The 20,776-nt window shown below is 41.8% G+C and overlaps 1 protein-coding gene across 3 annotated transcripts in view; it reads right to left on the bottom strand.

The window, feature by feature from the left end:
• The window catches only part of LOC126427316 (ankyrin repeat, PH and SEC7 domain containing protein secG-like), a 115,380-nt gene that overhangs the window by 71,037 nt on the left and 23,567 nt on the right, over window positions 1-20,776 (bottom strand). For all 3 annotated transcript variants that reach the window (XM_050089625.1, XM_050089624.1, XM_050089626.1), the window contains exons 2-3: window positions 6,032-6,201; window positions 5,861-5,908 (exon numbers count right to left, since the gene is read on the bottom strand). In XM_050089625.1, coding sequence (XP_049945582.1) covers window positions 5,861-5,908; window positions 6,032-6,119 — 136 coding nt within the window. In that variant the 5' untranslated portion in view covers window positions 6,120-6,201. The remainder of the gene's footprint in view (window positions 1-5,860; window positions 5,909-6,031; window positions 6,202-20,776) is intronic.

Genomic DNA, 20,776 nt, shown 5'->3' with positions numbered 1-20,776 from the left:
TACTATCTCAGTGTATATTTTCGATACAGGTTGAAAGTTTTATCAGTGTCTCACTGTTGTCCATTCCGCGTTTTCACCAACTTCCTGTAACGGGTATTATGTGAGCTGTACTGGGGCAGCTTCAAACACTGGCACGTTGATATCAGTGCTTCGGAAGTTAGTCATTTGAACTCTAATACTCTTGCAAGTATGTGACACTTCTTTGGAATTATTACTGACACTTTCAGGTCCCTATCGTTATCTGGACTGGATGAAGAGTAGTCTAATCTAAAAACATGTACACTCCACACCCAAACAGCTACCTGAGCAGCAGCCTCTGATGTGTACCACACACCTGACCCATTTAGGGTGTCCATAGAGTACTCAACCCCTTGATGCAAGTCCAAGAATTTTCAGGGTGCTTTGTCACAGAACCTTCGAACTCTGAGTCAGTCGTTCCATTCGATTCAGAACGTGGGATGCACGACCAGTTTTGCACTGCAGCAAATTGTGAGTCTCACTGAAATTAGATGAGGCTAGCTTTGTCAACCTTCTCTGCCATATGAATGATCCAAGTGTGGCCGCAGAGCACAGTCAGCAGCTGGTAGCGCGCTGCTCTCCCAGCGGCTGACTTAATGGCCTCTGTAGAATGCTGAATAAGGCTCCCAGCCATACACACTGAGTGCACTTAGTGTTCCCTCACATCGCTTTTTGCATTTCCCTAAGGGATACATTCACTTGCCATACATTTGAACTTCCTGCTGTTAATAGATCCTATCCTTTTATGTTTGCCTCTTCTTGACACAGCACATACCATGTTACTCAACAGCTGAAGTCAGTCTCACTGACACAGTTTCGATTTCAGTGGAAACCTGCACCTCATATTTGTTGGTTATGGTGATGAGTACCACGTGCTGACTCCTCCCCGGTCCCTGCCTCCACCGTCCATGCAGCCTAGTACTACCACTAGCAGACCGCTCACGGCCAAGTGCATGGGCGGCGACAGATCATGTACCTCGTGTAGAAGTGACAGCAAGATATGGTAGTAACTCAGGTACCTGTGGTATATCGGATACATGACTGTTGGTAACTCTCCCGAAACACCCACGCACAGCAGCTTGCAGGCGGCTGACCTTAGCTTATGAACGTCGGCTTACTATTCCCACGTTCGAGGAGAGTGTTCATAGTAGGGCTGCAGTGTGGCTGGTGTAATGTCTTACAGAATAGTAAACAAGTGTCATTAAATTAAGCCTAGAGAATCATTTTTATACTCTGGACCAGTTAAGCTCCAAGTATGACGAGTTACCGTTAATATCTGAAGCAGTCCGTACTGAAATCGATGTTTCCTTTACATCTACATCTACATCTACATCTATACTCCGCGAGCCACCTTACGGTGTGTGGCGGAGGGTACTTATTGTACCACTATCTGATCCCCCCTTCCCTGTTCCATTCACGAATTGTGCGTGGGAAGAACGACTGCTTGTAAGTCTCCGTATTTGCTCTAATTTCTCGGATCTTTTCGTTGTGATCATTACGCGAGATATATGTGGGCGGTAGTAATATGTTGCCCATCTCTTCCCGGAATGTGCTCTCTCGTAATTTCGATAATAAACCTCTCCTTATTGCGTAACGCCTTTCTTGAAGTGTCCGCCACTGGAGCTTGTTCAGCATCTCCGTAACGCTCTCACGCTGACTAAATGTCCCCATGACGAATCGCGCTGCTTTTCGCTGGATCATGTCTATCTCTTCTACTAATCCAACCTGGTAAGGGTCCCATACTGACGAGCAATACTCAAGAATCGGACGAACAAGCGTTTTGTAAGCTACTTCTTTCGTCGATGAGTCACCTTATCTTAGAATTCTTCCTATGAATCTCAACCTGGCGCCTGCTTTTCCCACTATTTGTTTTATGTGATCATTCCACTTCAGATCGCTCCGGATAGTAACTCCTAAGTATTTTACGGTCGTTACCGCTTCCAATGATTTACCACCTATGGCATAATCGTACTGGAATGGATTTCTGCCCCTATGTATGCGCATTATATTACATTTATCTACGTTTAGGGAAAGCTGCCAGCTGTCGCACCATGCATTAATCCTCTGCAGGTCCTCCTGGAGTACGTACGAGTCTTCTGATGTTGCTACTTTCTTGTAGACAACCGTGTCATCTGCAAATAGCCTCACGGAGCTACCGATGTTGTCAACTAAGTCATTTATGTAAATTGTAAACAATAAAGGTCCTATCACGCTTCCCTGCGGTACTCCCGAAATTACCTCTACATCTGCAGATTTTGAACCGTTAAGAATGACATGTTGTGTTCTTTCTTCTAGGAAATCCTGAATCCAATCACAAACCTGGTCCGATATTCCGTAAGCTCGTATTTTTTTCACTAAACGTAAGTGCGGAACCGTATCAAATGCCTTCCTGAAGTCCAGGAATACGGCATCAATCTTCTCGCCAGTGTCTACGGCACTGTGAATTTCTTGGGCAAATAGGGCGAGCTGAGTTTCACATGATCTCTGTTTGCGGAATCCATGTTGGTTATGATGAAGGAGATTTGTATTATCTAAGAACGTCATAATACGAGAACACAAAACATGTTCCATTATTCTACAACAGATTGACGTAAGCGAAATAGGCCTATAATTATTCGCATCTGATTTATGACCCTTCTTGAAAATGGGAACGACCTGCGCTTTCTTCCAGTCGCTAGGTACTTTACGTTCTTCCAGCGATCTACGATAAATTGCTGATAGAAAGGGGGCAAGTTCTTTAGCATAATCACTGTAGAATCTTAAGGGTATCTCGTCTGGTCCGGATGCTTTTCCGCTACTAAGTGATAGCAGTTGTTTTTCAATTCCGATATCGTTTATTTCAATATTTTCCATTTTGGCGTCCGTGCGACGGCTGAAGTCAGGGACCGTGTTACGATTTTCCGCAGTGAAACAGTTTCGGAACACTGAATTCAGTATTTCTGCCTTTCTTCGGTCGTCCTCTGTTTCGGTGCCATCGTGGTCAACGAGTGACTGAATAGGGGATTTAGATCCGCTTACCGATTTTACATATGACCAAAACTGTTTAGGGTTCTTGTTTAGATTGTTTGCCAATGTTTTATGTTCGAATTCGTTGAATGCTTCTCTCATTGCTCTCTTTACGCTCTTTTTCGCTTCGTTCAGCTTTTCCTTATCAGCTATGATTCGACTACTCTTAAACCTATGATGAAGCTTTCTTTGTTTCCGTAGTACCTTTCGTACATGATTGTTATACCACGGTGGATCTTTCCCCTCGCTTTGGACCTTAGTCTGTACGAACTTATCTAAGTATCACCTTCTATAAACGCTACTAATCTCCTGCATTTTTTTAGAGACTGTTGTCGAAAACAAAATCAAGACAATAATTACTTTGCGGTGAATGCAGACAATGGAACACGACATGCAACTTACAACAAGCGCTACAAAAGCACTGATTTTCTACGACATACGTAATTCTCATCACTAGTAACTTATTAAAATTCTCAAAAATTTATATTTATTCACGTTGATATACAATGAATGAAGGGATAAACGTATCATTGAATGAGATTGCTACTCCGGAATTTTTATAGAGGATAAATGCTGCTCGTAACGGATGCTATAGCACAAAATTCGTTTCTCATGGCACACAGCGTACGAAAATACGGAATATAGTGCGACACAAACACGGATTTTGATACAGTTAACACGAATAACTTGTTTAAAATTGATATGAAGTGTTGGGACGTGACTTTTAGAGGCGAATTTGTCTGACACATCTGGTTTTACTCCGACACTAAGGAAATAGCGGAAGTTGGCTTGTATACGAAATTATGATTAAGTAGCCAAGGGAACTGCCGGATTCTCCATTTTGCTGGTTTCGTGTCACATTTAGCACTTGCGTGTGAAAGATGAAGTCTGCAACATCAGTACGTCTCTAAAAAAAAAAAAGACGTACAGTGTGCAGCATAATGCAACTAAAGGTGCGTTGGTAACCCTCTTTGAAAATTTTACTATTATCTTCCGTAGACAGACTGCTTTTATCACTGTAAGGGTCTATGGAAGATACTAGGTGATTTTTTTCTACGATCTACAAACACTAGGGGTTGATCAATGAGATGATAAGGAACAAAAATGTTCTAATGATGTCCAGAAACGCATGGTTCCCATGACAGAGACCATTTATTTAATCATTCTTTGTTAAAGAAGCTGCAGTGCAATACCACGTAGCCATACTTTAGAATGAATTTTTTCCTCCTAGAGGGTCGTACTGTTTATCGCACGTCATGACCTAACATGCAGGAAATCATGAAGGACGTACTCGAAATGAAGAGACACTAGACATGGAAAAAATGTGACTAAAACTGTCAGTACCAGGCAATGGACCGGCCTGTACTGGGTAAGCCAGACGACCGTGTAGAACATTCTCCATGACGATTGTTACTACCCTTATCAGTTAGAGCGTGTGAAGGGGTTACTAGCGACAGACTTTCCACATCGGCAGCAGTTTTGTCGTCGGTTGCTTCACCAGGCAACAATGATTGCAGGATTTGTGTCATCCATCCTATTCACCGATTAGGCCAGCCTTACGTGGAGTGGCATCTTCAACTTTCATAACAGTCATCGGTGGGATAGTATGCAGAACCCCTGTGGTACGATGACAGCGAATCATCAGCATCGGTGTAGCCGGAATGGGTGGGCTGGGATAATTTGCGACCCTATTTTGGGACCAGTCTTCCTTCCATGTCACCTAACAGGCGGGAACCATCGGCATTTCTAACGGGCGTCTTGCTGTAAGAAGTGCCATTGATGATTCTAATGGTTATGTTATGATGATGCTCCAGCCCACTTCGCCATTAACGTCCGGATGCATCTCAAACGTGTCTTCCCAGGTCGAAGGATCGGACGAGAGGCTCCAGTTGCATGGCCTGCTCGTTCACTGCATCTCAACCCGTGCGATTTCTGGTTATGGGGCCACCTCAGAAGCATCGTGTACGCAGAGGACATTCCAGACGTGGAGACACTGGAGCAGCGTATTCAGCGTGCCTTTGACGCTGTTCGTATGCAGCCTGGCCGATTTGAACGTGACAGGCGGAGCACGCTACTGAGCGTATTCACGCATGCGTTGAGGCACACGGAAACCATTTTCATTACGTACTGTACCTGTCGCTGCGTGGTACAGCGAGTATAAGACCGCAGTCTTTGTAACACTGTATGAATAATTAGTGTCTGGTGTGGAAACCATGCGTTTCCAAACATAAATTCATTAGACCTTTCTGTTCCGTATCCTCTCATCGATCAATCCCTAGAGTCTGTATACGGTGGTAAAAACCATACTGTATACGCTACGTGATGACTAAATGGCATTCGAACTGGAGCTTTCTAGAACACCAAAAGCGATGATACACTGATACCCCATGGATGTTGCGAAGTTCGCTCGCAGTATCCTTATGTCTGCAACGTGGCACAAAGCAGATACCCGAACAAGTTCACTCCGGCGTATACCACGGGTGTTATGCTACTGGCAAAGCAGTAGCGTGGGACGTACGTATTGCCTGTCATCCAGGAGCAATGAACAGTACTGAATACAAGTTTGTGTGACCCTTGGACGAGACAGCAAATGAGATATAACATTATTAAGATTAAATTAGTGAACAATTGTTTTACATCATCTATCGCTGTTTTAAAAATAAAAGCTCGATGTATTCAAGTAGCAATCTACTGTGATTCAATACGACCGCCGCCCCACGGCGCCTTCGTGGACGTCTCAGACCACCAGATAAGACTGCCGTGATTATATAAAATAGCACCAAATGAACCCTGTGGACCATGAGGTGTTTTTAGTAGTAACGGATCAAACACTTACCTAAGTTGTCGGTTGTTAAAGTATGCAAGGTGACTCCGGTATAGGATTCTGAAAAAGAAATTCGCAAAAATCTCAATAAAAAAATTAAACTTATTGTTCATTATTTCACAATAAATTGTTATCCGTTATCATACTCAGACTCTTATGAATCGAACAAAGTAAAATTTTTACCTGTAACAGGAACTGGGTGACAGAAGCCAGTAAATATGGCCACCGCCACAAAAATGCGGATGAACCAACTAAAACGTCTGCAGAACATGGTGGAAGGACGAAGGTGTCGAGCCAAGTAAGGAACTTTTCTCCCAAAATAAATTCACCAAACTTCCAGTCTGCTGAACAACCTGAAATTTTACGAACAAGTGTAACCACAAAACACATTTTTTCCCACTACCTGTCTAGTAAATAAAGTAGCGCAAATTAATTTGAATCACACCATTTTACAAGGTGGATGCCAGTCCGTTGTTCCGAATATACAGTGTGATTCACGAAGAGATGCAAATATTTTAATACGTTATTCTACAAGTAAAACTAAAGAATAAAGTTCAAGTAAACATAGATCCGCAAATGCTTAGTTACCAAGTTACGGCTAATAAACGATTTTGCCTGAACTTTAGCAACTTTGCTAATATGAAGCCATCGCAAAACTGAACGAGGTTACAGTGAAGCATGATTTCCATTTATTTCGTGGTTATTGGTGTGGTGAATATAATAAAACATGCCCCACATGTGTATCTGCAGTAGTTTTCCAGAACATCCATAGAAGCAAATAAGTAGTTTCGTAAAATTTTTAATTTATTACTTGCCTCAATTTTGGTTTTTTTAAATTCCAGACAACTGCCTAAAGTTTTCAACAGAAGTTGCAGAGAAATTAATTTTGGAAAAAATGATGGTAATAACGTTAACTGAATCTGTATGAAGGTGTCAGATTATCTGCTTCTTTTAGTATCATAGCAAACTTGAATTCATGTTAAACCGGAAAAAACAAAGCTCAGTGTTAAGGGAATTGTACAGTGTACATACAGATTCATAATACATTCACAATAAATGTTCAAAAATGTCTCCACTGAATTCAATGCATTTAGCTGCACTTGTATGAACAGATTTCGTTGCTCGTTTCGGTTTCACAGGGTTGTTCTTAATTTCGTCCGTTGCGCTCACAACGCGAGCAAGCAATGCCTCACGTCTATTGACTCTGTCCTCATAAACTATGTCTTCACTCATCCCCATACACAAAAATGCATTGGTGTTAAATCGGTCGATCTGAGTGGCCACAGACGTGTAGCGCTTCGACCAATCTATTTCTGGGGAAAATGTTCATTTAAATGTGTAGTGACGGGTTGGTGGAATGTGGAGGCGCGCGGTCATGTTGGGAATGCATTTGCAGTCGCGTAGCAAGTGGAAGACCTTCGAGCACGCGGAGTATTTCTCCTTGAAAGAATTGTACGTACTTCTCGCCAGTTAGACGTCCTGGGAAAATGTTTTATTAGATTCACCATATCAATAACAACAAAATGAATGGAAACAGTGCTTTATTTTAAACTTGTACACTTTCGCGATGGCTTTATATTAGCTAAGTAGCTAAATTTCAGGCAAAATCTTTTGTTAGCCATAACTCCGTAACTAAAGTTTTGCGTATCTCTGTTTATATGAACTTTTTTCTTTAGTTTTACTTGTATAATAACATATTAAAATACCTGCATATCCTCGTAAATCAATCTGTATACTGGCTGATCAGCTGAACTGTTTACTTCCAAAACTTTTGATTGAAAGCATTTAAGAGATCTTTGTGATGTTTGCACCTGATTAAATGAGAGAGACTGCCGTATGAGCCACGTATTGCCCGTTGTCATACTCATATTCATTCCAGGCGACGGGGATCCACTTCTCTTTTTCAAATGAAACTATAGTACACTACTGGCATTTAAATTGCTACACCAAGAAGAAATGCAAATGATAAACGGGTATTCATTGCACAAATGTATTATACTAGAACTGACATGTGATTACATTTTCACGCAATTTGGGTGCATAGATCCTGAGAAATCAGTACCCAGAACAACCACCAATGGTCGTAATAACGGCCTTGATACGCCTGGGCATTGAGTCAAACAGAGCTTGAATGGCGTGCACAGGAACAGCTGCCCATGCAGCTTCAACACGATACCACAGTTCATAAAGAGTAGTGACTGGCGTATTGTGATGAGCCAGGTGCTCGGCCACCATCCACCAGACGTTTTCAATTGGTGAGAGCTCAGGAGAATGTGCTGGTCAGTTCAGCAGTCGAACATTTCCTGTATCCAGAAAGACCCGTACAGGACCTGCAACATGCGGTCGTGCATTATCCTGCTGAAATGTAGTGTTTCGCAGGGATCGAATGAAGGGTAGAGCCACGGGTCGTAACACACCTGAAATGTAACGTCCACTCTTCAAAGTGCCCTCAGTGCGAACAAGAGGTGACCAAGAAGTGTAAGCAATGGCACCTCATACCATCACGCCAGGTCATACGCCAGTATGATGATGACGAATACACGCATCCAATGTGCGTTCACCGCGATGTCGCCAAACACGGATGCGACCATCATGATGCTCTAGACAGAACCTGGATTCATCAGAGCAAATGACGTTTTGCCATTCGTGCACCCAGGTTCGTCGTTGAGTATACCATTGCAGGCGGTCCTGTCTGTGATGCAGCGCTAAGGATAACCGCAGCCATGGTATCCGAGCTAATAGTCCATGCTGCTGCTAACGTCATCGAACTGTTCGTGCAGATAGTTGTTGTCTTGCAAAAGTAGCCATCTATTGACTCAGGGATCGAGACATGGCTGCACGATACGTTACAGCCGCGCGGATAAGATGCTTGTCATCTCGACTGCTAGTGATACGAGGCCGTTGGGATCCAGCACGGCCTTCCGTATTAGCCTCCTGAACCCACCGATTCCATAGTCATTGGATGTCGATCAACGTGAGCAGCAATGTCGCGATATGATAAACCTCAATCGCGGTAGGTTGCAATCCGGCCTTTATCAAAGAAGTCGGAAACGTGATGGTACGCCTCTCTCCTCCTTACACGAGGCATCACAACAACGTTTCACCAGGCAACGCCGGTCAAGTGCTGTTTGTGTATGAGAAATCGGTTGGAAACTTTCCTCATGTCAGCACGTTGTAGGTGTCGCCACCGGCGCTAACTTTGTGTGAATGCTCTGAAAAGCAAATCATTTGCATATCATAGCATCCTATTCCTGTCGATTATATTTCGCGTCTGTAGCACATCATCTTCGTTGTGTAGCAACTTTAATGGGCAGTAGTGTATATGTGAATACGTGGTGATCTACTGTGCAGAGGGGGAGGAGGATGGGGGGTTGGGGGGTTGTTGTGAGGGAGGATGCCAGACGGCGAGGCCATCGGTATCATCGGATTATGGAAGGAGGGAGAAGGAAGCCGGCCGTGCCCTTTCAAAAGAGCCATCCCGGCATTTGCCTGGAGTGATTTAGGGAAATCACGGAAAACCAAAATCAGGATGGCTGGACGCGGGGTTGAAGCGTCGTCCTCCTGAATGCGACTCCGGTGTGCTGAACGCTGCGCCACCTCGCTCGGTCTAGGATGTGGGCGTGTCTCGCCTACAGCAGTGGCGTTAGCCGGCTAGACGAGCCTTGGGCGGGTAAGGCCTCTCCAGCGGGTACTTCCGAGTGTGGTGCTTGCGGAAACCGCTCTCTAACAAACGAATTCTGTACGAAAAAGTATAATCCCATTTCAAAAACATCATAACTATAATGCTATTTAAGATATGTGCGTGAACAACATATCGAAGGAAAGAGCAAACTCTCGAGCTTTACATTGTTCCCGCTTGTTTGCAGGAGTGAGCGCCCACCTCAGTTGTAGTAAAAATGGTGTCTGGACAACCGAAAGCGTTTCGTGTTTTACGTTTTGCGCAGTGCGTTTCAGTAATAACCGTTGAACGTGACTTTCGTACTGGGTATGGTGTGGATCCTCCTACAGCACAGAGCATTAGGCGGTGGCATGAACAATCCGTAGAAACAGGTTCTTTGTGTAAAGGCAAATCGCCGGGCCATCCCCGAGTGTCTGACACAGACATCGAACGCATTCGCCATAGTTTCACAAGAAGTCGTCAGATATCCGTTCGCCGTGCAGCTCGACAGTTCAACGTGCCCCCGATGTCCATCTGGCGTGTGTTGCTTCGACGTTTACACACGAAACAATACAAAAGTCAGATAATACAAGCTTTTAGTAAAGGTGACAAACATACACGTTTCGAGTTCTGTAATTTCGCTCTTGGGAAGATGGAGAATGACAGTTTTCTGCCACGCTTAGTGTTTAGTGACGTGGCAAGATTCCTTTTCAATGGAACCGCCACAATGTGAGAATATGGACTACGGAACAACCACATGAAGTTGTACAACATGAGGGCGACTCTCCAAAATTGGATGTGTTTTGCGCACTTTCACCTTAAAAGCTGCACGGCCCATTGTTTCCTTTTTCTTTTTTTTTTTGCCGAGATTACTATTACAGGAAGTACTTATCTCGATATGCTTGAGAACGTTCCTATCCCACAATTGGAGACTGATTCGAACGACTCCATTTACCAACAGGGTGGGGCACCGCCACACTGGCATCTGGAAGTGCGGGAATTTTTAAACCAAAGGATTATTGAACGATGGATCGGTCGCATTGTACCAAATGTCTCAGCCTTACATAACTGGCGTCCACGGCCACCAGACCTGAATGCATCTGATTATCTCTTGTGAGGGTCTATGAAAGACTCTGCTAATGTGCCTCCATTACCAGCAACAGTGAATTAACTGAGAAATCTCATAACAGCAGCTGCGGCAGCTGTAACTCAAGACATGCTCGCTGTAGTATGAATACGGCATTGACATTTGCCGTACGTCTCAAGGCCGGCATATTGAAGAACTATGAGAAGGTATGAAAAAAAAACTGAATTTCCCTTTCATCAAGAAACAAAATCCATTTTATTTGTTTATTAGTTTCAGAAAGTGCCATATAGGATGGTTATTTTTGATGCTCCCTGTACACTGTCGGCAAGTGACGGTGGTTCGAAACGGGACAATCTCCTAAACACGAAATCACAAAACTATGGATATGAGAGAGATATTAGTGAAGAAATGAGCTCACCGCAACATGGATCACAATTTTGTGATATTTATTACAACATTTAGCAATGCTTTTGATTACGAATATTGTGATAGACATTTCACAATTAGTAACTATATCGCTCTTCGAGGTGTCGTACCATATATGGTGTCAAATCAAAGCTAAAGACGTTCATAAACAAAAAAAAGTCAGATTTCATTTATGTAATTTGCTCTGTCTTCTAGTAGCACGATTGTGTAAATGTGACAATACTCTGAATTAGCCACAGTGGATCGAAATAAGATGGTAGTTTACGTTACGCAGTTGTATAGGTAATCATAATCGATGATGAATACCGTAGTTAATGTTGAATACCATTTCATACTAGGTTTACTCATAAACGCAAATCGGCGTTAGTAAAATGTGCACTTCAAGTAAAGTTTTAAAGAAGAAATGAACAGATGGCAGATAAACACTCCTTTTAAATTAGTGACACATTAATCGTATATATTTAAGTAGCACAATTCTTGAGAGTACTGAACACCGTACCTAAATATGATTTACATTTTTATTAGTATGTTAGCTAATACCACACAGCTGATGTTTTGAGTGGCCACAAAATGATTGTGATAACTTTGAGATTATTTTGAATTTAATGATTTGGAATTTAATGTAAAGTACGTTTAAGGGACAGCCTTAAATATGAATATTTCTCAGTGTTAAACGCCGGGTCAGTGTTGGGCGATGCCACAGAGAATGTGGAGGGGCGTGGATCACTGCGCGTGTTCTCTTTGCGTCTTTCGGTTCATTCGGTATTTGGTGTTTCGTCGTTCGAGTTTCGGCAGCTTTCTGTCTCGGAGTGTCGTTCCGCTGATCTCAAGAGAGGCAGATCTGAACAGTGATCTGGTCGGCGAGTTAACGCGAACTGTTTGCTGGTGCAGAGCGCTAGACTTCCCTTAATTTACTGAGCTCAGCCCCACACTTTTACTTTGTGCAGGATTTGGAATACTCTAAATACAGTTTCGATGATTTATTTTGGAGAACTTGTTGCAACTTTAGCTTCGTACTGGTGAGAATCAAGGCAGAAATCAAATTACAGGGTAAATATTATTGAAGTGAATGAAATAAAATCGCCATAACGTGTCAACGGTTTGCGTTAGGACGTTAAAACTACGCCGTTAGCCATGGGGTAAGATGGGAATTAATATCCGCATGCGTTTGGTTTGTTTTAGTGACAAACCCCGGTTTAATTTGCATGGGTTTGTCGATAAGCTAAACAAGCGCATTAGCGGGACTGAGAATCCGTACTCCGCGATCGAGAAATCTCTCCATCCTCAACGGGTCACGCAGTAATCGGTGCAATATTCCTTGATGGCACGGTGACTACCGAAAGGTACGTGAAGGTTTTCGAAAATGATTTCGTCCCCATTATCCAAAATCACCCTGATATCAACAAGATGTGCTTCAAGCGAGACTGAGCTCGACACCATCGAAGCAGGAGAGTGTCTGATGTCCTGAAGAAGCACTTTGGGGACCGCATCCTGGCTCTGGTGCACCCAGAGGCCCCCGGCCTGAGCCTTCATTGACTGCCATAGTCTCCGGATATGAACACATGTGACTTCTCATTGTGCGGCTATATTAAATATAAGGTGTACAGCAATAACCCCAAGACCACTGCTTAACTGAAAACAACCATTCAGGAGGTCATCGACAGCGTCGAAGTTCCGACGCTTCAGCGGGCCGTGCAGAATTTCGCTATTCGTGCGCACCACATCATCGCCAATGATGGAAGACATAACAAACGTCTCATAACCTAAAGTCGAATATCTGTAGTGACATTTACGTGTTAAGTAAAGGGAGTGCACGCCCGACAGTTTGTGACTTATTTGAGATTTTCCTCATACAGTTGAATAATTGTCACACTGTAGATTACTTTGCTATAGCTGATGTTATTGGTGGCATGTGAGCAGTGAACCATGTTTTGCATCGTGTTTAGTAAAGAATCAGAATTTCTTGAAATGTTTGCACATAGTTTTGATAATTACTGATTTGAGAAAAAGGAAATCTGCAAGCTTATGTTCTGCGTTTACGCTGTACTTCTGCACTTTATTTATGATTCTTTGTTAATGACTTTGCTTTGAATCCACACTGAAGTGAGATCAACATTCACAGATATTTCAGTAATATCAATAAATATTTATAAATGTTGAACTATAATCGGATTGTGTTGGTCAACTTCATTAGCCCTACGGTTTTGATTGTTCAGTCCATTTCTCAATACTCCGCTAAATAGCCTATAAATTGCTTGAGAAATGAATCATTTCTTATCTGTGTACCGGCGCATTAAAACGCTGGTGTGCGACCAACCTCTTTGACAGATAAAGGAGAGCCAGCGCGCAGTGCAGTTCTGATATTCTGGCCTTGCGGCGTCCAGACACCGCTGCCAGAAGACATGGTGGATACTCATCTGCAAATAAAATTTACAGTTTAGGGCTTATGTCTTTTGAACATCGAACTGAAGCTTTGTTGTACGTAAATTCGCGAATTCTTTTGGAAGTAAGAAAATACGAAGTTTTCTGCTCTCAGTAGAGAACTTAATAACTGGAAAAATAAATTATTCTATTCTACTTCTTTGCAAATACTGTGGACAAAAGACAATAAGCTTTATGATTCAACAAATTTGAAAGTTAATTCAGTGGAAGTATTGAAGCCATATGTCTCGACACTATGTGACGCAATGGTATCGAAACGGGGGTTGACAGACAGCGGACATACTAAACTTCGTTTCTAAAATTGTTTCGCTCAGGAAGATCTTACTATGGTGCCTAGTTTAATTCATCAAGCGAACATCTGCACAACAGATATCGAAATAAATATCCATTGGAAAGAAAAACAACGGAAATTATTCTGCAGAGGAATAGGCACTGGATCTGACAGAACATCAGTCTGTTTCTATTTGCAGTATGCGAAAGAATTTTCTCCTCTTCCAGCAGCAATATACCGTACGTCATTTGAGGAGCGAAGCGTTCCTAGATTTGCAATTGTCTCTTTAGAATTTCTTATTGTATTAGAAATAAAAAAAGGTAATGGAACGTTATCTACAACTTGTACAGAAATAGGACTGCAATTATAAGGACATGAGATGGTAGCTTTGAAGCATATAGCGTACGTAATTGAAAGTACACGTTGATCGTCTTGTGAAGAAACCAAGGGCAAATTGAGAAAGGAGATAAAAAATTAAGGGAGTAGAAATGTAAAATTTAAGATTATCTGACGAAACTGTAATTATGTCACAGACTGCAAATGATTTGAAAGATCAGTTGAACATAACGGATACAGTCTTGAAAATAGGGTGTAAAATGTGCGTCAATAAAAGTGTGACAATAGTTCTGAAATGTCGTCGAATTAAATGAAGTGTTGACTGGAGAATTAGGTTAGGAAATGAGTCAGTAAAAGCAGTTGCAAAACTTTGTTCTACGGACTGGCAAATAGCTGTTGATTCCCAGTGTAGATGGGATATAAAATGCGGACTGGAACATCACGAAAGGAATTACTGAAAAGGAGGAATCTATTAAGATCTGATGGCAATTTAAGTGCCAGTTAGTGGTATCTGTTACGAGTGCAGCCGTGATTTGAAGTGAGACGTGATGGATGAATAGTTCAGCAAGGAGATAATGGTACATTTTGAAATGTGGTGCAACAGGAGGGCGTTGAAGATGAGATAGGTAGAGTGGATAAGAAATAAACATGGAATAGACACAAAATAAAATACAAAACCTTTATCTTGAGTGTAATCGTTCAACTGTACAATATTTTCTGTCACTGAGCATTTGTGTAGAGTCACAGATATAGAACATGCAGTATTTTCGTTGGATGAAAGAATAGACTCTTATTGTATGACTACTTCAAATGGCAGAGGGTCATGCATTTATTTCAGAAAAAGATCAGAGTTCGAACCAAGATATGGCCTTAGTACGGTAAGTGAAGAAAAACTCTCTCATATATCAGCCATTGAATGGACAGGGCCTAATGACGCCAAGAAAGTAACCACTACGTGTGCGTATCGATATTCTAGTGATAGTGTGGACACCTTTCTCATTAAATTAACAGAAGTACTTGCTAAAATTTCAGGTAGAAAAGTCTACATATTGTTGTGTAAAGACATAAAAATAAACACAGGTACCATAAATGAAATTGGTAGCATCCTCATAAATACCCTTCAGAGTTTTTGGGTGTCCCAGTTGGTCAATAGTACAACAATGGTTACTACAAGAACGGCAAGTGATTCACCATGTGGCCAAAAGTATTGACAGAGGAAAGTGTGAAATAGCTGTTCAAGATCTTGGATTCTCAGAGCGTTTCTGTCAAATAACAGTAAAATCGGGTATGGAGAATTCTCTAAACTGCAAACTTCTAAAATACATTTATCAGAAATCAAAATACAAGATTTTCCAAAAGAACCAGCAAACCAAACCTGGGATGAATTGTAATGAGAAACGAATGTAAATGTAAAATCGTCTATATTCTCAACATTATTTAAATTGAATTTTCAAGAGACCTTTTGAAAAGCACCCAAATCACTAAAAAATGTTTCACAAAAATAAATGGATAAAAGCAGTTGTTAAGAAGTCCTTCCAAATCCTTCTGCACCTCAGTTACATTAAAAACAGTCATAATGAGCCAGAATTATTAAATCTTTATCGAAGGTGCCGAAAGATTTACAAAACGTTGCTAACTGCGGCCAAAAGTCATAAGTACACTTTTGTTGCTACAACAACAGAGCAAGAAGCTAGTAAAACTATGCAAAACTAAAATATAAAAGGTCTAAAGGATTAGAAGTAACAATGTGTGTACTGAAACACTGCATGGAGAGTATACAACCTCCCTTAATAAACACGACGGATGAAATCTTGACATCAGGGAAATTTCCAGAATTTTTAAAACAGGCAAGAGTTGCATCCCTGCTAAAGAGAAGTAAGAAGACAGTATAGAAAATTAGTGGCCCATTACGCTGTTATGACCATTTTAAGAAAATATAAACGTTTATGAAAGACAGATTAATGAGTTACTTGAATAAATACAATATTTTAAGTGAATAATTGTTTGGTTTTCGAAGTAGTAGGAGTATAGAATTAGCCATAGTGTATTTCATAACTTGATGCTCTTGACAAAGACGAGTGAGTGACACACAGTTTTTAGATTATTGGAATGCTTTTGATACTGTAAACGATAACATTCTACTAAATAAGTTGGAAACATTAGTGACAAGAGCAGTAGCTAACGACTGGTTCTGATCATACCTAGCACACAGGGTACAAATTGTACAGATAACACATACCTCAATTAAGTCTAAGGTCTTAGTAAATCATTTATCAGAGTCAAAACATATTAATACAGAAGTGAAGGAGGGTAGCATGTTGGGAATAATATTCTTCTAGATATACATCTCAGGCTTTTCCACTTGTGACAGCCATGGAGAAATAATATCTTTTCTGATGACAGCAATATTGTAGTCTCTGAGAAAACTAGGGAACTCCTTGTAGAGGGAGAAAACAAGGCCCTTAAGGAGTTTTACAATCGGACAATATGTAATAAAGTGACACTGAACATAAAGAGAACGAACGGCATGAATATCAGTTTTAAGAGTGAAAGTGATCGTATTCAGTTAACTGTAGATGGCACCTCTATAGGCAATATAACAAATGGAAAACTTCTAGGGATGAATACTGATTCTCAGTTGAAAAAGCCAAAGGTACTTGCTAGGTAACGTATTCAGCATGCTATGACCTTAGAGACCCACCGTCATTGTACACTGAAGCACCAAAGGTATTGGTATAGGCATGAGTTTTCAAATGCAGAGATACTTAAACAGGCAGAATACAGAGCTGTGGTCGTCAACGCCTACATAAGACAACAAGTGTCTGACGCAGTTTTTACATCGGTTACTAATGCTACAATGGCACTTCGTCAAGATTCAAGTGAGTTTGAACGTGGTGTTACAGGCGGCGCACGAGGGATGGGTCTAAGCATTTCCGAGGTAGCGATGAAGTGCGGATTTTCCAGTAGGACAATTTCACGAACCTACCATGAATACCGAGAGACCAGTAAAACATCAAATCTCTGACATCACTACGGCCGGAATAAGATCATGGAAGATAGGACCAATGACGACTGAATAGAATCGTTCATCTCAAGTGCAACTCTTCCGCAAATTGCTGCAGATTTCAATGCTGAGCCATCAACAAGTGTCAGTGAGCGAACCATTCAACGAAACGTGATTGATATGGGCTTTCGGAGCCGAAGATCCGCTTGTGTACCCTTGATGACTGCACAACACAGAGCTTTACGTCTCGCCTGGACCTCTCAACACCGGAATTGTATTACCGACGACTGTAAACTTGTAGCCTGGTCGGATGAGTCTCGTTTTAAATTGTATCCAGCAGACGGACGAGTACGAGTATGGAGACAAGCTCATGAATCCATGGACCCCGCATTCCAGCAGGGGACTGTTATAGCCCGTGCAGGCTCTGTAATAGTGTGGGGCATGTGCAGTTGGAGTGATAAGGAACCCCGCATATACCTACATCCGACACTAACAGGTGACATGTGCGTAAGAATCCTGTCTGCTCACCTTCACCGACTGATGTCCTTTGTGCATTCCTACGGGCTTGGCCAATTCCAGCAGGAAAATTCCAGATATGAAGATCACTGAGCATATCTGGGATGCCTTGCTACGTGCTGTTCAGAAGAGATCACCACCCTTTAGTACTCTGACGAATTTAAGGAAAGCCCTCCAGGATTCGTGGTGTCAATCCTCTCCAGCACTACTTCACACATTAGTCGAGTCTGTGGCACGTCGTGTTGCGGCACTCCTGTGTACTCGCAGGAGCCCTGCACGTTACCAGGTACGTGTACCATGTTCTTCAATTCTTCAGTGTATGACAGTTAAAAATTGAGTATTTGTACACTCAATTCTTAATTGTGATATTCTCTTCCGGGGGATCAAATGTAAAAAATAGGAACCCAATCTTCAAACTGCAGAAAAGTGCCATAACATCAGTAACCAAGAGTAGTACTCGATGTGATTGCAAATATCTGTTGAAAACACTGGAGTTGTAAGTGTAACGTGTGTGTACATTTACAAACCAGTTGTACACATCAAGGATGACATTCGCTTTTACTGCACGAAGAGCTGGAATAGGATAACGACGGAAATTCCTTTTAGCAAGAAAAAGTAAGCAGAATGTTGAGTAAAGGAATAAATCTGCACACTAGGTTTCCGAAGGAGATTATGTAAATTGCTAAAACAAACCCGTTTAAGCAGGAAATTGAAATGTACCTGTTAATCCCAACATTCTATACAGTGAAGGAATACTTACATAACGCAGAGAATGGCTGGTAAGAAAATGTAATACAAAAACTAACGATAGTAAAAACCTAACATTCGACGTAAGTTTTTCGCTCTACATTTCCCCTCCCCCGTTTTTTCGTTCCTTTTTTCTGGAGGGATTGCGCCTCCCAAAGCTGTGCAGTGTATACGAGTGAGACGCTGTCCTCTACCTGAGCTAAGCACCCCACTCGTTATAGAGCGACGCAGGCTCTGTTCTCCAGGTTAGCAGGTGCGAAGCTGCGATGCACTAAATGCTCCTGACGTCAGCAGACAGTATGTGCGTGAGCAGTACTGTGAAACAATGTGTGTACAGCGTGTTTAGAGTGTGAACTGACTGTGAGTGAGAAGTGAATGGACAGTGTAGCATTAGCGTTTGATCATTGTGAAGTAACCCGTTTGTGAGACAGTACTGCGCCGCGGACGCAAGTTTCTTGCCAAGGCGCCGGCTACCCGTCAACAGAGCGCCGTTTCCCCATCCTGGCCTGGGGACTTGCCGCGTTGAGGAGGCCGCGAGGCTGCCGAAATCGAGGCTGTAGACTTCAGGGCAGCGTGAGCCGAGCTGAGCCGTGTTTACACCTGGAGAACAGTGTGGTATCACGTGGAGCTGAACCGAAGCTGTGTCCAGTAGAGTCAAGTACGGTCATAAGGATACGTTTTATGCTGTGTTTACCTGCACACAGACTGCGTGATAGTGCAGGACAACAGGTGTAGGCAGGCATTAAACTTGGGCTGCACTGGCCAGCCATCTGGTCCTACTGAACTGCAGCGATGTGAGCCGCCAGCAGTGGTGGATGTGGGGAGAGAGAGACACCAGAGTTTTGAGAGGTTACTATGAACTGACGATCTGAACGTGCGTCCGTAAGAAAAAGGAAATTTGTAAGACAGGATGTCATAAACCGTTTTCAACACTATTCAGGTAAATACATCCTATGTTCTCTATCAGAATCCTTCATTTTCTATCTATGCCTATCAGTAGTTAATGCCTTCAGTAATTAGAATCTATTATTTAGCTGACAGTATTGGCACTCGCTGCATTGCAGTAGTTCTCGTAACGAAGATTTTTGTGAGATAAGTGATTCATGAAAGGTATAAGTTATTGTTAGTCAGGGCTATTATTCTGTAGGGATTATTGAATGTCAGTTTGCGTTGCACTGAAATATTATCTGTCACTTTGGTGATGATCAGAATAAGTAAAGAGAAAACTGTCTGAGTACGTTGAATTTTTTCCTCAGCTGTTTGAAAATCAAATAACGTAAGATTTTTTCCAGCGCTGTCATTCCAGGCCACTTTCATGGGTCGACCCTTAACCGAGGATACCTCATTGGAATCTTCTGATTTTTTCTTCTAGTTCGTGTAATTAGTGTAGTTATTGTTTATTGCTAGCGTGCAACTGTAGAGAGAATCTGCTTTTTAGTTCTAGTTTTTCATTGTTGTACATTAAAACAGTTGCGACATACATGTCGATTGGCACCAAGTATTTAGCAGCCCCGCTTGCAATTAATTGGATATTATTTTCAGTGCTATTTTAGTGTGTTTTCTTATTTTGCTCTTCAAATTGGGTTTCTCTGGGTTATCGTGTCAAATATTTTGCCAGTTATGGCGTGTGAAGAACGTAACACTAGGCTGCAAAGTAATCTGAGAAAAGAAAGTGAAGATGTGTGTTAGCGCCACCTTGTAATGAATTAACGAATATTCAGATTAGTGATTTGGTAATTGTGCATAGGGAAATGGGCCAGGCAATAAATAATGGTGTAGACAGTGAAACAGTTAGTAAACAGGATAGTATTGTCGATCGATTGGTCGTCAACAGCACCCCCCAGGATTCCGAAATGACAGGACACAATCTTGCATATACCGTCGATTTAGGTTTAGCGTCCTCATCTTTTTCTCAATTAAGTCAACACAGATTTCCTGCTTTTCAAGATGCGAATGTTCCCGGTGCAAATGCACTGCCGAAAAGCATATAGGAACAGGTTCCAGCCACCAAAAAGTTATTATCGCAATTAATGCAACAAGTGAAACAAAATCAAAAACAAATGGAACGAAATCAGAAACAATCACAGCAGAAAATGGAACAAAATCAGAGACAAACATAGCAACAACTTCAATAGTTAGACAGAACGGTTGAACAAACACGCGAAGATTTAAATGCTGAGTTACTTAACATCGTAACTAAATGTCAAAAAGTCTGTAATGACGTAAAAACACAAATTTGTTAGCATTTTCAGACTATTTATTTGCGGCATGAAAATGCATTACAGAATCACGATGCAGCTGTAAAACAACTGCAAACTAATGATCATGAAAATCACGACAACTTGTGGGCTAAAACAGACGTAGTTGCATCTACCGCTTCGGTTATGCAACTTGCAAAAACCCAGAAAAACTTAAAGTACACAGTAGATACTCTAAAACTA

Source organism: Schistocerca serialis, chromosome 11 (genome assembly GCF_023864345.2).
Source record: "Schistocerca serialis cubense isolate TAMUIC-IGC-003099 chromosome 11, iqSchSeri2.2, whole genome shotgun sequence".
Classification (NCBI taxonomy): Eukaryota; Metazoa; Arthropoda; class Insecta; order Orthoptera; family Acrididae; genus Schistocerca; species Schistocerca serialis.
The sequence above is the reverse complement of the archived record's forward strand: the minus strand, read 5'-3'. Positions and strand labels throughout refer to the sequence as shown.